Source organism: Scomber japonicus, chromosome 10 (genome assembly GCF_027409825.1).
Source record: "Scomber japonicus isolate fScoJap1 chromosome 10, fScoJap1.pri, whole genome shotgun sequence".
Taxonomy (NCBI): domain Eukaryota; kingdom Metazoa; phylum Chordata; class Actinopteri; order Scombriformes; family Scombridae; genus Scomber; species Scomber japonicus.
Genome location: NC_070587.1, coordinates 1,856,253 through 1,872,258, shown reverse-complemented (window position 1 = coordinate 1,872,258; position 16,006 = coordinate 1,856,253). Strand labels below are relative to the sequence as shown.

Below are 16,006 nucleotides of genomic sequence, written 5' to 3'. Positions count from 1 at the left end.
TACAGCTGAGGGTCCTGCAGCTCGGTGGCAGATGTGTGCAGAGGTTTGGAGGTTTGGAGAGGTTTGGAGGTGTGGGTCATGGGAAGGTGCACCGCTGATGCTCCTCCTTTGTGATGCTGCAGCCTGCAGCAGTCTGTGGTCAGCCGCTGCAGTCCGGCGTGTCGCAGCAGCCGACAAGCGTCTTCAATCCTGCAACTTTAACAGTGACTTTAACACGCCGTGAAGTGTCTGAGGATTTCCTGCAGCTGTTTGTTTTGAGGGAAAAACTGAAAAGAGAGAAACCGACTGAAGACTTTCGGTGAAACGGTGACAGTGTTCGCGCCGTTTGGTGTTTGCAGGACGATGAGACTTGAAACAGTTTGGAAACTTCTCCCGTGCATTGTGTTTTTACTTCCTCACGCAATGCACGCTCAAGCAGGTAAATCCACATCTAACTTATTCAAATACTGTTGAGTTTGACAGTTTGTGTACGAGTTAGCCTCCCTGTGTGCTGCTTACATACATTTATGAGACAAAACATCTTGTTTAACTTCTCTGGTGATGCTCACTGATGACTTCTTTATTTTCCTCAGTGAGAGAAAAATCACAACTTACAAACAAAAACTAGGATGATGATGAAATCTGATGTATTCACTTTGTTTGAAGTCGTAGCTGATCAAGTTCCTCTGGTAGGATTTGTCCTGTCGCCAGAAAGAAGCTGACACCTTCTCATCCATCATGTAGCTGTCATTTAAGGCCACATACTGCACCTCCAAGTCTCATGGTCAAAGTGTAATCTAACGAGCTATCATTGGCCTTTATAGCTCAGACAGGCAGACAGGAGGAGGACTCTGTGAGTTCCTGTTCAGGTGATGAGGACTGAAGTGACCAGGTGCTGAGATTGAAGGATTTAAGGGTGTCTGGTCAGCTCTGACATCACCTGTCATCACCCTCAGCGACGTGTCTGCCTGTCACCATTGTGGCAGACTCAGTCAGACTATCACCTTTCACTTGACCCCTCAGGTCAGGGCCCAAAACTTGCCCCCTTGCTGACGTGCAGGGTGGTACTTCTGTGTCCCGGCTTGAGTCTTTTTTCCTCCTTATTACTTCAATTTTTGTGGTCGTATACTTTTATGGCCATGTTTTAACTTCTGTGGTCACACATCATAAACTTCCCCTCCCCTAAACTCCCTCCCTCATCACCTGTCTTCACTTCCTAATGTGGAGTTAAGCATCCTTTCCTAATTTTCCACATCCTGTAGCCATTAGACTGAAATTTATTTTGACTTCAATATTTGGATTCGTGCGTTGGAGGCATAGTCAGCCATTCAGAAGTCTGGAAACAGGCTCATGTGTCACCTTTTTGCCACTTTTTTCTCTGGCTTTGCTTTTTCCAGCTGGCATTGAACCTTCATGACAAATTAGGATTCATTGTTCATTGCTCCAGAAACAACGGGTTTGTGATAATTATAATCTTAACAGGAATATGCAGGGCAAGAACCTTATGGTGTGTCCTCCCTTACTTGATTTTGATGCTCTGTGTTACAGTTTGAAGATCTGGTGTTTCAGTTTTGTGTGTAATGGCTTACTTGCTGCATAATATAAGGTTAACGGGAACATATCGTCTATATTTATCTTTACGTGAACTACTTATTTATTGTGTACTGGCCCCTTTATATATATCCTCTCAGTTCAGCCCCTTTCTGAAGCTTCAGGAAACTTCCTCCGGCTCCAGAGGCTAGTAGTAGAAGGACTGTCACCTCTTTTTGTCATTCTTTACTCAAAATGGCAACTTCTAAAAAATACATCTGTACATGCTCGGGTTGAAATCCGATCTGAAATGTGCAAGTACACATGGCAGACAGCCTGTGGAAGAATATTAGTATAGCCATATATGTGGGCAGGAGGAAATGATCTGACGTCAGTTCGATGAGGAAGTAGAGCAGGGGTGTCAAACATGTGGCCCGCGTGCCAGATATGGCCCGCCGAGGGGTGCGATCCAGACCACTTGCCATCCTGTGCTCTTTTCCTTCCTTCCATCTGTCCTTCCTACCTTCCTTCCATCTGTCCTTCCTTCCTACCTTTCTTTCTTCTGTCCTTCCTTCCATCTGTCCTTCCTTGCTTTCTTCCATCTGTCCTTCCTTCCTACCTTTCTTTCTTCTGTCCTTCCTTCCATCTGTCCTTCCTTGCTTTCTTCCTTCTGTCCTTCCTTCCTTCTGTCCTTCCTTCCTTCCATCTGTCCTTCCTACCTTCCTTTTTTCCTTTCTTTGTTCCTTCCATTCTTCCTTCTGTCTTTCCTTTCTTTCTTCCTTCTGTCCTTCCTTCCTTCCATCTGTCCTTCCTACCTTCCTTTTTTCCTTTCTTTGTTCCTTCCATTCTTCCTTCTGGCCTTCCTTCCTTTCTTCCTTCTGTCCTTCCTTCCATCTGCCCTTCCTTCCTTTCTTCCTTCTGTCCTTCCTTCAATTCTTCCTTCCTTCCTTCCTTCCATCTGCTCTTCCTTCCTTCCTTCCTTCCTTCCTTCCTTCCTTCCTTCCTTCCTTCCTTCTGTCTGTCCGTCCTTCACTATCTCTCTTTCCTACCTTTTGCCTGTCTTTCCTTCCTTCCCTTCTTATTTCCTTCCTTTCTTCCTTCTTTCCCTCCATCTTTTTAATGATCCGGCCCACATGAGATCAAATTGGTCTGTATGTGGCCCTTGAATGAAAATGACTTTGACACCTCTGAGGTAGAGGTAAGGGCTGAAACCTACTGACTTTAACTTTAAATCTCATTGCTGCTTATTTATATATGGATTGTAATGTGACAGAGAAATACTGAAAATTCAGAGCAAAGGTTTTAATCAAACTAAAGCCAATAAAGAAACCCATAGCAGGTTCATTCAGCCATGTTTATGAGGTTTCATCTTAACATGATCTTTCTCTCTGACTGACTTTTGTAGTCAGCAGTTCATTCACTCAGCCGCCTCTGGTCCGCCTGTTTCCGTGACATCTTTCATAATCCTTTAATTAAGTTTCCTGCAGATGTGAGATGTCTTTGCTTTTATTTTATTGACTGCTCTAATGATCCTAAAGCACTCAAGCTGTGTTTTTAAGAGTCCTCTTTTTAACCTTTAACCTGCGGGCCCCCTGATTTGTCTGTGTTGCAGTTTTAGGACTTCCTTCCACTCAGCTAAGTTTTAAAGAGGATGTATTTCATATAGAGTGTTTTATTTCTTATAATCAAATTAGTGTCCCTCTTGTTTTAAATTCACACTTGACCTCAAACTGAGAAGAGGTTTTTGACAGGCTGACAGGCTGATGAATACCATGTACTTGGTCTCCTTCTACATTTCATGTGACCCATATCTTAAAATGGACCATACGGACAACAGTCACATCCTGATTAGAGATGTCTTAATAATAATTTATAAGTTTGGTTTGGCTCCAGCTCAGGTCTTCTTCCTTCTGGTGTTTGAAGCTCTTTTATAATAAAGACAGGAAGGTGATTCATCAGCTGTAGTTTCAACTTCTAAACTACAGATGACACACCTGATCATGACCTGGTGGGGAAGATAGATAAAAATGGCGCAGGTGTGAAAAGATAATTTACCAACTGGAGCTCTTTTATATAATATTATTTGACTATTGGGTAGTTAAATCTGTAAAAATGCATCATATTTTATATGATTATCATATTTTTTGTATATAAAATGAAATAATAACATCATGCTTTCTCCTTCATATCAATGCATTTCATGACCTGTGTGCAAACCTCCATGCTGGACAGTACTGCAACTTTTTTTTATCAGCTTTGAAATTCAATTTTAAATGTTTATCTTAAACTCAGACCAGCTTGAAATGCATTTCCACAATGCACTATTTGGATAACCTGAGGAAAACCTTCTATACATGAATGACATGTTAGTAGAATATAAACCCAGTAGAGCTCTGAGATCTACTGACTCAGGTCAGATAGTTGAGCCCAGAGCTCTGAGATCTACTGACTCAGGTCAGATAGTTGAGCCCAGAGCTCTGAGATCTACTGACTCAGGTCAGATAGTTGAGCCCAGAGTTCAAACTAAACATGATGAAGCAGCTTTTACACAACTGGAACAAACTAGCAGCAGAACTGAAATCATTTTTAAATCCAGGTTAAAAACATTTCTCTTCTCCTGAGCTTATGATTGAGCTCTTTTAAAGCACTTTACATTTTAATCTTTCATTTGCACTCTATGTCCTTTTAATGATTTTAAAGCTAATTTATTATTTTATGCTGCAATCTTATATTTAATGCTCTATTCTAGTATTTTATTTCTCTTTCTATTTTTCTGTACTTTGTTTTTATTATGGGGGGGGGGGGGTTAATTATATGTTTTAATGTTTCTCAAATTACATGTTTTTCTGTTTTATGTAAAGCACATTGAGTTACCATTGTGTATGAAATGCGCTATATAAATAAAACTGCCTTGCCTATGTATTGATCACTGGTTTTGACAGTGTTATTGTACATACAGTAGTTATGTTGTCTGCTTGGCTGCAGTTCTCCCTCCAGAGTGTGCCCCGGGCGGCCACTCGGTCCTCGACAACCCCTACCGAAGCATCACCTTCAGCTCCAGCTGGCTGCAGCAGTCGTCCCTGCAGGACTTCATCTGTGATCACTCCCTCGCTCCGGGCTGGTACCAGTTTCAGATTTTTGACAAGCCGGCCAGCATGCCCACCAAGTGTGTGGAGGTAAACATCTTTGCAAAGACACAGACTGGAGAATTTGTTGTTTCCCTTTGTCGTTCAGTATAAAAACTATATTAATATATTCAGTAACATTTATGCTGTGGGTTACAGGATTTAGTGTTTTTATCTGTTTAGACCAGAGGTGTCAAACTCATTTTCATTCAAGGGCCACATACAGACCAATTTGATCTCATGTGGGCTTGATCATTAAAAAGATGGAAGGAAAGAAGGAAGGAAATAAGAAGGGAAGGAAGGGAAGACAGGCAAAAGGAAGGATGGAAGGAAGGAAAAGAAGGAAGGAAAAGAAGATGAAGGAAGGAAGGAAGGAAAAGAAGATGAAGGAAGGAAAGAAAGAAAGAAGAAAGGAAAAGAAGATGATGGAAGGAAGGAAGGAAAGAAGAAAGGAAAAGAAGATGATGGAAGGATGGAAGGAAGGAAGAAATGAAAAGAAGATGAGGAAGGAAGGAAGGAAAGAAGGAAGGAAAAAAGATGAAGGAAGGAAGGAAGGAAGGAAGAAATGAAAAGAAGACGAGGAAGGAAAGAAAGAAGGAAGAAAGGAAAAGAAGATGAAGGAAGGATGGAAGGAAGGAAGAAATGAAAAGAAGACAAGAAAGGAAGGAAGGAAAGAAGGAAGGAAAAAAGATGAAGGAAGGAAGGAAGGAAGGAAGGAAGAAATGAAAAGAAGACGAGGAAGGAAAGAAAGAAGGAAGAAAGGAAAAGAAGATGAAGAAAAGATGGAAGGAAGGAAGGATGGAGGGAAGGAAACAAAGAAGCAAAGAAGTAAGAAAGGGAGGAAGGAAAGAAGGACAGATGACAGAAGGGTATAGGAAGGAAAAGAAGACAGGGAAGGAAAGTGGGCCGGATTGGACACCTTGGCGGGCCGGTTCTGGCCCACGGGCCGCATGTTTGACACCCCTGGTTTAAACTAATGTACAGCAAGTCATGTCTACTTCACATTACAGCTAATCATTTTCAAATCCAAAAAAATTGTGCCAAAATGTTTTTTTCAACCTTCCCAGACAGCTTCATTTGAGTATTTTATGAAAATCAATGAGCAGACTTGAGTTGCAATCCATCATAGTAAACATCAAGTCTGTATTTTTCTTTCCAAAGTTACAACACTAGCGTTAAAGTGCATGCTTTTCAAATCAATCTCACTTAAACTCTGCTAATGGTTTCTTAATATCGAACAGAAAAGACTCCATAAATCTAATCTTTTACTAATATTGTGTTCATTGGAAGTTGCTCTTTACAATGTGAGTGTCATCCAAATGTTCAAATGTTTAAACCAGAGGTGTCAAACTCATTTTCATTCAAGGGCCACATACAGACCAATTTGATCTGATGTGGGCCGGTTCATTAAAAAGATGGAGGGAAAGAAGGAAAAAAGAGAGGAAGGAAGGACAGATGGAAGGGAGGAAGGAAGGAAGGAAAGAAAAAAGAAAGAAAGGGAGGAAGGAAGGAAGGAAGGAAAACAAGACAGGAAGGAACAAAGGAAAAAAGAAAGAAAAAAAGGGAGGAAGGAAGGACAGAAGGAAGGAAGGAAGGACGGACAGATGGAAGGGAGGAAGGAAAGATGGAAAAAAGGAAGGAAGGGAGGAAAGAAGGAAGGAAGGAAAACAGACAGGAAGGAAAGTGGGCCGGATTGCATACCTCGGCGGGCCGGTTCTGGCCCACGGGCCGCATGTTTGACACCCCTGGTCTAAATGGAATAGTTTCAACATTTTAAGATATATATGCTTTTTTATTTTTTTACTTGAGAGTTAGATGAATAGACTGATACTATACTTTTTTTATTTGTATGTTAAATATAAGTTTAGAAAGATATGGAACATTGTAGTAGGCATGACATGATAACCGTGTTCAAGGTTCACCGCGATTTGAAAAAGCCACGATAACCGAAACCACCAAATGTTCTGTCATATCGTTCCTGAGGTATGAGCTGTTTTTAGTCTGGTCAAAGACAGGAAGTGCTGGTCCTTCCTTTCCTTCCTCCCTTCCTTCTTTCCTTTCCTTCCTTCTTCCTCCCTTCCTACCTTCCTACCTCCCTCCCTCCCTCCTTTCATTCCTTCTTTCCTTCCTCCCTTCCTTTCCTTCCTTCTTCCTCCCCTCCTTCCTCCCTCCCTTCTCTCTTCCGTCCTTCATTCCTTCCCTCCCTCCTAACTTCCTTCCCTCCTTCCTTCCTTCCTCCTTTCCTTCCTCCCTCCCTCCCTTCCTTTATTGTTTCCTTCCTTCCTTCCCTTCCTTCCTTGACTCGAGGACAACAGGAGGACGAGCTTAATCTCTGTTTAGGAAAAGGGAGTGACTCTCACTTTTTAGTCTGGTTATAGACAGGAAGTGCTGGTCAAAGACAGGAAGTGCTGGTCAAAGACAGGAAGTGCTGGTCAGAAATCCGTCAGGTGGTGCAGCTGCAGCGTAGAGTATCACGACCCCTCACACTGTCATTACAGATTCAGGTTAAATGAACATGTCTGTCTTTATTTTTCTTCCTTTTAGGAACATTTTAGAGCTGGAATCACAATACCTCCATACTGTGAAACCGTGATATTTGTTCTTATGGTTATCATACCGCCAGAATCTCATACCGGCCCATGCCTACATTGCAGCATATGTTACTTCAAGCACCAGGAAACCTTGCAGCAGTTGTGTCAGTTAACATGGGACTGAATGTCGAAGCACTTTTTCTCCTTGAGCTACTGTAGCTTGGATTGTACGTCATTACTTTGGACAAAAGCATCTGCTAAATGAATAAATGTAATGTAAATCTAAATATGCTTCCAATCCCAGCAGACAGCTTAACTTTGCACATTCTTGTAAAAAATAACAAGTTGTGTTTCTTATGTGGAGTTACTGTACATACTGAAACCATTGCTTTGGGTCGGTGGGTGTATTCTTAAGCTTTGGACAGAGGTTTCATATGGATTGGACAGATGGTGAGAGAGGTTTTGATCCTCGCATCTGACGCTCATGCTAGAAAGTGATAGCTGTTTCCCAAAATGTCAGACTATTCCTTTAACATGTGGAGATTCAATGAAGGTTTGCTGAGCATGCAAAGCTAGTTGTCTGCACTGTTACAAGCTGCTCCACTGTCAAGAAACTTCACTTCATCAGTTTTTGGCATTAAGATACTTTATAAGATATACAGTTTCCAGCTCAAGCTATGTAACTCTTCAGCTTCTCATGTTAACAGACTGATGTGGTTACACTGATTTATGTTAAGACACTGCAAACGGTTTCCTCACAAATGTTTGGAGAGAGATTTTTTTCTGGGTCACAAAGAAAAAAGAGATCTGGGGAAAACTCTCCATACTTGAATTTCTGTGGTAGAAGAAGTCCAATACAGACGACACAGAATTAGACGATTGAAATTCAAGTCATATTTCAAGGTGGCCGAGAAGCTGACTGTGACCTCAGTGGAAGGTCGTAATATTCTCATGACCCCACCAATTAAAGAGTTTCCATCTAATCACGTCAATCACTTTTGTATTCTCATTTCAAAAGCATGTGGTGAACTCTTCTTGTGTTAAAGATTAGCGTTCTCTCTGCTGTGACCTCATCTGTGACCTCATGTAGAGAAACGAGGTGGTCTTCGTCTTCGTCCTCGAGCTTGTGTTGTTTGTCTGATATGCATATACACATGTGGACACACACATTTATCAGTGTGTGTGTGTGTGTGTGTGTGTGTGTGTCTACATATTTATGAAGGAGATTGCAAGGAGAGCTGGAATGTGTCTCATTTCCTGCGGGCTGCCTGCTGTGAGGAGCCTGCAGGATCCATCTGAAGTGTCAGCCTCCCTCTGCCTTTCCAGGGCATCGTCTCTCTCCCAGGGTGACGGATCACCACAGGAGTGGGCGGAGGACGGAAGAGAGGATCGCTGTGAACATGTGTTACATAATAAAGCGATGTCTTCATGAGGATGGCGGATAAATGGCTTGTGGATTTGTCAGGCCAAGGATTTCTTTAACCCTTTATAGGACACTCATTGAAAGGAAGGGAGGAAGGAAGGAAGAAAGGAAGGATGGATGGAAGGAAGGGTAGGAAGGAGGGAGGAAGGAAAGGAAGGAAGGACAGAGGAAAGAAGGAAGGAAGGAAGGTAGGGGGGAGGAAAGAAAGAGAGAAGGAGGGAGGGAGGAAGGGAAGAAAGAAGGAAGGAAGAAGAAAGGGGGATGGAGGAAGGAAAGAAGGAAGGGAGGAGAGAAGGAGGGAGGGAGGAAGAACAGATGGAAGTAAGGAAAGGAAGGAAGGAAGGACAGAGGAAGGAAAGAAGGAAGGGAGGAGAGAAGGAGGGAGGGAGGAAGGACAGATGGAAGGAAGGAAAGGAAGGAAGGACGGAGGAAATAAGGAACGAGGGAGGGAGAAAGGAAAAGAGGAAGGGAAGAAAGAAGGAAGGAAGGAAAGAAGGAAGGAAGGATATTTTGGGATATTTACAGAAGTTACCAAATATAATTATTTGCCCAATAAAGGGTTAAAGGGGAATTAACTACAGTAATTGGTACAAAGTAGTTTTGTCAGTTGTACTCGCTGTGGTGACATCTTTGGGGCAAAGCCGACATTATTACTGTGTGCTCTATCTTTATTTTTTGAGTTTTGTCCTCCGTGAATAAGTTTCACTTTGTCAGCTTTTAGTTTTTGGGGATGTTTTCTCTTTTTTTTGTTCAGTCATGTTGGTAGCTACTGTTTGTACTTCCAATTTCTTCTTCTCTTACTTCTCCCAAACACTTTTTTGATGTTGAAACTAAACATATATCAGACATTGAGAATAAAAAATGAGCAACCTTTCATTAGTATGTCACATTTTACCGTTTACAGCAGGGGTGGCAAACATGCGGCCCGTGGGCCAGATCCGGCCCGCCGAGGGGTCCAATCCGGCCCACTTTCCTTCCTGTGTTCTTTTCCTTCCTACCTTCCTTTATCCTTTCTTCGTTCCTTCCTTCCTTTCATCTGTCCTTCCTACCTTCCTATTTTCCTTTCTTCCTTCCATCTGTCCTTCCTCCCTTTCTTCCTTCTGTATTTCCTTCCATCTGTCCTTCCTCCCTTCCTTCCATCTGTCCTTCCTCCCTTTCTTCCTTCTGTACTTCCTTCCATCTGTCCTTCCTCCCTTTCTTCCTTTTGTCCTTCCTCCCTTTTTTCCTTTTGTCCTTCCTCCCTTTATTCCTTCTGTCCTTCCTCCCTTTCTTCCTTCTGTACTTCCTCCATTTCTTCCTTCTGTACTTCCTTCCATCTGTCCTTCCTCCCTTTCTACCTTCCATCTGTCCTTCCTCCCTTTCTTTCGTCTGTCCTTCCATCCATCTGTCCTTCCTCCCTTTCTTCCCTCCTTCCTTTTGCCTGTCTTTCCTTCATTCCCTTCTTATTTCCTTCCTTCCTTCCTTCTTTCCTTCCATCTTTTTAATGATCTGGCCCACATGAGATCAAATTGGTCTGTATGTGGCCCTTGAATGAAAATGAGTTTGACACCTCTGGTTTACAGCAATGTAACACCCAAAATATTTGAACTCTCACCAAACTATATCAATTTTCTCTATTCTGTCCATCTCTGCACATCCAGGTGAACCACTGTGGCACCCAGGCCCCAGTGTGGCTGTCTCTGGGTGAGGGTGAGTCTCTGCCGGGTCCGCTGGAGGTCAAGCAGCTGACGGCGTGCGCTGCGTGGCAGTTCTTCACGAGCAGCAGCAAAGACTGCTGTCTGTTCCGCATCCCGGTCACTGTACGTAACTGTGGCGATTTCTACGTTTACCTGCTGCAGCCCACGCAGGGATGCATGGGATACTGTGCTCAGGGTAAGTCAGAAAAGAAAGACACACTTAAAAAATATACAATACAACCAATTTAAACATGCAATAGTTGATTTTTTGGAACATTTAGGGGCAGCTCTAAACTCAAAACTGATAAATGATCACCTTTCAAGTTGATATATGACACACTGAGCATTAAAACATTAACATTCCTTTGGAGTCGGAGCCAGTCGGAGCCAGTTGGAGCCAGTCGGAGCCAGTCGGAGCCATCATGCTAAATGCTCTCACCATCTAGTTGCTAAATTTGTCTTTTTCTTGGAGAATAGCTGCCTGCTGCACCCAAAAATGAGCTTAAAAAGGTGCGATAAAGCTCTAGTTGAGGGAAACTGCAGAGTTGGGTGATTACGCTCTGTGGGTTCATCACGTTAAGCAACAGCTTTCACTTACAACTAGTCATGTGATGCATTGTTAATATATTGGAAATAGCTAATACAGTGCTCCCACCGAGGGGTGCGATCTGGCCCACTTGCCATCCAGTGCTCTTTTCCTTCCTTCCATCTGTCCTTCCTACCTTCCTTTTTTCCTTTCTTCGTTCCTTCCTTCCTTCTGTCCTCCCTTCCATCTGCCTTCCTTCCTTCCTTTTTTCCTTTCTCCGTTCCTTCCTTCTGTCTGTCCGTCCTTCACTGTCTTTCTTTCCTACCTTTCTTCCCTCCTTCCTTTTGTCTGTTTTTCCTTCCTTCCCTTCTTATTTCCTTCTTTCCTTCCATATTTTTTAATGATCCAGCTCACATGAGATCAAATTGAATGAAGAAAATGAGTTTGACACCCCTGGCTTAAAGTGTGTTGTTGCATTCACAGTAAAGTATACAGTTTATAGAATATAATGAATCATTTACAGTACACACAAAGATGCTGTAGACTGGAGCTTTGTTTGAGGTACCTGCCGGTCAATTAGACATTTCTATTTTCATTGGTCATGGTTTATTAACTATAATGGCTGCATAATGTGGTTGTTTCTTGTCATAACATCTTAGAGACAGCTCACATGAAATAAGAATGTACTGATATCGTGCATAACCTAACGACAGAAGCAGGATTCGAACAAGACAGCATGAGAGTTATGAGTTTGCAGCTTCCCCCCTCACCCCCCTCACCCCCCTCCATCACATCAAAGCATTTTTTGATCCTGACAACACATCCAACTCAACATGCAGCGAGGCAGAGATTACCCCCCAACCTTATCAGAGGAGTAACACTTCTCGCCAAAAGACTAAAACTTCTTTCCAGATAAGCAGAGAGAAGCGAGAAGTCTCCTCTCTGCCATGAAGTATAATCTATTATGTTAATTAAACTTCACTTTTGAGGCTTTCCATTGGTTCATAATCGACTGCTGTAATCACTCTCCTATTTTTTTTTTTTTTTTACAGAGACGTCGGACGCTCTACCCACAGCGTCGCTGCCCTGCGGCCCTGACGAGGTGAACGTCGAAGGAACATGTGAAAGTAAGGACCCCGCTGCTGTGTTTACGGCCTACGCTTGTCTCCTCATGTTAGGTCAAACACCAAAACAATCAGGAGGTCAGGGAGTTACCATGTGGTCAGGAATGCACCGCTGGCCCCCTTACCGCTCCTCTTAATGAGCTGAGCATGTGTCCCGGTGTCCGCTGGGCCCCGTCTCCATGGTGACGGCCCTCGGCCAGGTTGTGAATTATGCCGCTGCAGGTTTTTAGGAAGCTGGCAGAGGTGGATGGGAGGGAGGTTTAATTTGAGGTAGACAAAAGATCACTGAACACTGATCTGTTCATTAACTTGTTTTAAATAAATTACACAAGCTCACGTTTCTGCTTCTGAATGAATCGAGCAGACCCAGCTGAAGATTTTCTGGAAAGAAATGCTCATGAGAATGAATTCATGTTCCTTGGCAATACTTTTCTACACAATTATTAGCTGCACTGTAAATTATTATTACTTCATTTAGACTTAGTGTTAGTATTACCTTCTCCTACTGGGGCATGTTGCTCATTAACCCCACCGAGAATAGAAATTGGAACTAGACTCCAGCTAGATATTAGTAAATGTTGTGCTTATAATTGTAAATTAATTATAAGCAGTAGACAAATAAAGTTAATGATATCACATACAGAAGCTAAACTGCAAAGTTATTTCCTGAACATATGGTCCTTGATCAAATATGGATTTACTTTACATTCCTAGAGTTAGAAATCCCTGAAAGACTATGTAGACCCCTGGATGTTAAACCCATTTATGATTATTGAACATGGTGATTAATATGCTGCTGTAACTTTTTTGGAAGGCTTTCCACAAGATGTTTTAACCCTCCTGTTGTGCTCAGGTCAAGGAAGGAAGGAAGGAAGTGAGAAAAAAGGAAATGAGGAAGGAAGGAAGGAAGGAAGGAAGGAAGTAACGAAGGAAGGAAGGAGGAAAAGAGAAAGGAAGTAAGGAGAGGAAAGAAGGAATGAGGAAGGAAGGAAGGAAGGAGAAAAAGAGGAAGGAAGTAAGGAGAGGAAAGAAGGAATGAGGAAGGAAGGAAGGAAGGAAGGAAGGAGAAAAAGAGGAAGGAAGGAAGGAAGGAAGGAAGGAAGGAAGTGAGAAAGGAAGGAAGTGAGAAAAAAGGAAATGAGGAAGGAAGGAAGGAAGGAAGGAAGGAGGAAAAGAGAAAAGAAGTAAGGAGAGAAGGAAGGAAGGAAGGAGGAAAAGAGGAATGAAGTAAGGAGAGAAGGAAGGAAGTGAGGAACAGTCAAAAGAGATGGGGTCAATTTGACCCGGGAGCACAACAGGAGGGTTAACCTGGCTGCAGAGATTTGTCTCCATTCAGGCACAAGTCTATTAGAGAAGTCTGCCATGATAAGTTCGGTCAAGTTCTTCCACACCAAACTCAGAAAAACGTATTTTATGGACTTGACCACGAGGGTTTAAACTGTGCCATAAAGTTTGAAGCACATCATTATTGTTGTTTATGGTATTTCTTATGAACTTTTCTACTTTCTACAGACCAATTTGATCTCATGTGGGTCGGATCATTAAAAAGATGGAGGGAAAGAAGAAAATAAGAAGGGAAGGAAGGAAAGACAGGCAAAAGGAAGGAGGGAGGAAAGGTAGGAAAGAGAGATAGTGAAGGGCAGACAGACAGAAGGAAGGAAGGGAGAAAGGAAGAAAGGAAGGAAGGACAAATGGAAGGAAGGACAGAAGGAAGAAAGGAAGGAATGACAGATGGAAGGAAGAAAGGAAAGAAGGACAGAAGGAAGAAAGGAAGGAAGGACAGAAGGAAGAAAGGAAGGAAAGACAGATGGAAGGAAGGACAGAAGGACGAAAAGAAGCAAGGACAGATGGAAGGAAGGACAGAAGGAAGAAAGGAAGGAAAGAACAAAGAAAGGAAAAAAGGAAGGTAGGAAGGAAGGAAAGGACAGTTGGAAGGAAGGAAAAGAGCACTGGATGGCAAGCGGGCCGGATCACACCCCATGGCGGGCCGTATCTGGCCCGCGGGCCGCATGTTTGACACCCCTGATCTACTGTATTCTCAGACAATAAATGAGATTGAAAAAGAAGCCACTACACTACTAACTCTAACTCTAACTCTAAGGAAGCATTAGTGAGTTTTGCTTTCTGAGGTGTGAATAAACCTTTATATGAGGAGATTAAAGAAAGCAATGAGTCAAGATACAGATCCTTCTCTATTTCTTTCCTACCTTCCTCACTTCCTTCTTTCCTTCCTTCCTTCTTTCCTTCCTTCCTCTCTCCCTCCCTCCTTCTTTATTTCCTCCGTCCTTCCTTCCTCAGTTCCTTCTTTACTTTCCTCTCTTCCTTCCTTCCTTCCTCCCTGATTGTCTCTTCCTTTCATTCCCCTCTCTTTCCTCCCTTCCTTCTTTCCTCACTCACTTCCTTCTTTCCTTCCCCCTACCTTCTTCACTTCCTTCTTTCCTTCCTTCCTCTTTTCCTTTCTCCCTGCCTCCCTCCTTCTTTCTTTCTTCCGTCCTTCCTCCCTTCCCTCTTTCCTTCCCTCCCTTCCTTCCTTCCCTCCTCCCTCCCTCCCTCCCTTCCTTCCTTGACTTGAGGACAACAGGAGGGTTAATAACAACTGGCGTAAATGTCATCTAATCAACCCCACCACTCTGTCTCTTTCTCCCCATGTCAGCCAAGCAGCCTCCGACTCCATCTACACCCGTCATCGTCTCGGAGGTGATGGGGAACTCCGTCTACTTGAAGTGCAGCTTCGAGAGCAGCTCCAACACCTCCCTTGGTTTCGTGTTGGCCTGGTCCCGCCTTTCACCGCAGGGCAGCAAAGAGGAGCTCAAACAGGAAACCACCATCCAGACCTCCGCCTTCATCGAGCTGGACGGCTTTAACCTCCGGCTGGGAGACAAGGTGATGCAGGGCTGCAGTGGGGTCACATGATCTTTATTGGGTCAGTTTCAGGATGAGTGCACGTTGAGATTTTAGTCGAGATGACGACTAAAAGATTGGAGGGGGTGAACTCAAGAGAAGAGCGAGAACTTAATGAAGTAAATCCAATGAAAAAACACAAGATGAAATAGGCAACAGATAGTAAAGGCTTCATACTTCAACATCCAGGTAATTTAATGACAAAACTTTATTGGTAGCACTCCGTCAAGCTTTTGTATCTATTAGCATTGGGCTAACAATATCCATAAGAAAAGCAGCCATGTCTAACTAAAATAGTAGGGCTGTCAGTGTTAATGCGTTAATCGCGATCAGATTAATGCTTCCATAACGCGTTATTTTTTTAAAATTGCCTTTTAATGTTGCAAGCCTTTTTGTCCCTTCTACTCCCCCGTAGACGGCTCCTCTAGCTGTAGCGCTATGCTTTGAAGTGGCCTCCTGCAGTAAACCTACCGCGCTGATGGAAAGTAATGATGATTGAGGCAGCTCTTGTATGCATATGTTAAAGTGTGATGATGCTGCCTGATGAAGGTCTGAGAGACTGAAACATTATTTATTAAAACTGGGACAGTGTGTAGGAGCTTTTTTTTTTAATTTTTAGGCTTGTATTTATGAAATTAGTTAAACTGACACCTGACTGTTTATGGTTAGTGTTAGCTCTGATAACAGTCTCTGTGCAATGTCACACTTGAATATATAGTATGAAAGCGAAAGTGAATCTCACATTCAAAGTTGCATGTTATCCCAGAGAGCTATTATGGATCTTAGACACCCCCACATTAGCAATAAAAACATGGAGAACCAAATTAAACTCTGCAATATGTTTTAGAAAGATGCTTTTAATAGTGAAGGCCATCCAAGGATACATCCACAGCAAAGGAAACTGTACATATACAGACAGTAAAACACGGCTCACTTTCCTCCGCTGACTCAGAGAATACATTCCTCTAAAGAAGGAAGGAAGGAGGGAAGGAAGGATGGAAGGACAGTAGGAAGGAAGGAGGGAAGCAAAGAAGAAAGGAAAGAAGGAAGGAAGGATGGAAGGACAGAAGGAAGGAAGGACAAAGGGAAGGAAGGATGGAAGGACAGAAGAAAGGAAGGATGGAAGGACAGAAGGAAGGAAGGAAGCATAGAAGGAAGGAAGGAAGCATAGAAGGAAGGAAGGACAAAGGG

The 16,006-nt window shown here is 42.9% G+C and overlaps 1 protein-coding gene across 1 annotated transcript in view; it reads left to right on the top strand.

Annotated features, from left to right (window-relative positions):
- Window positions 1-342: 342 nt before the first annotated feature.
- The window catches only part of vwde (von Willebrand factor D and EGF domains), a 52,676-nt gene continuing 37,012 nt past the window's right edge, over window positions 343-16,006 (top strand). Inside the window, 5 exon segments of the mRNA XM_053326838.1 lie at window positions 343-418; window positions 4,495-4,685; window positions 10,229-10,460; window positions 11,843-11,917; window positions 14,568-14,797. Of these exon segments, the coding sequence (XP_053182813.1) occupies window positions 343-418; window positions 4,495-4,685; window positions 10,229-10,460; window positions 11,843-11,917; window positions 14,568-14,797 (804 nt within the window).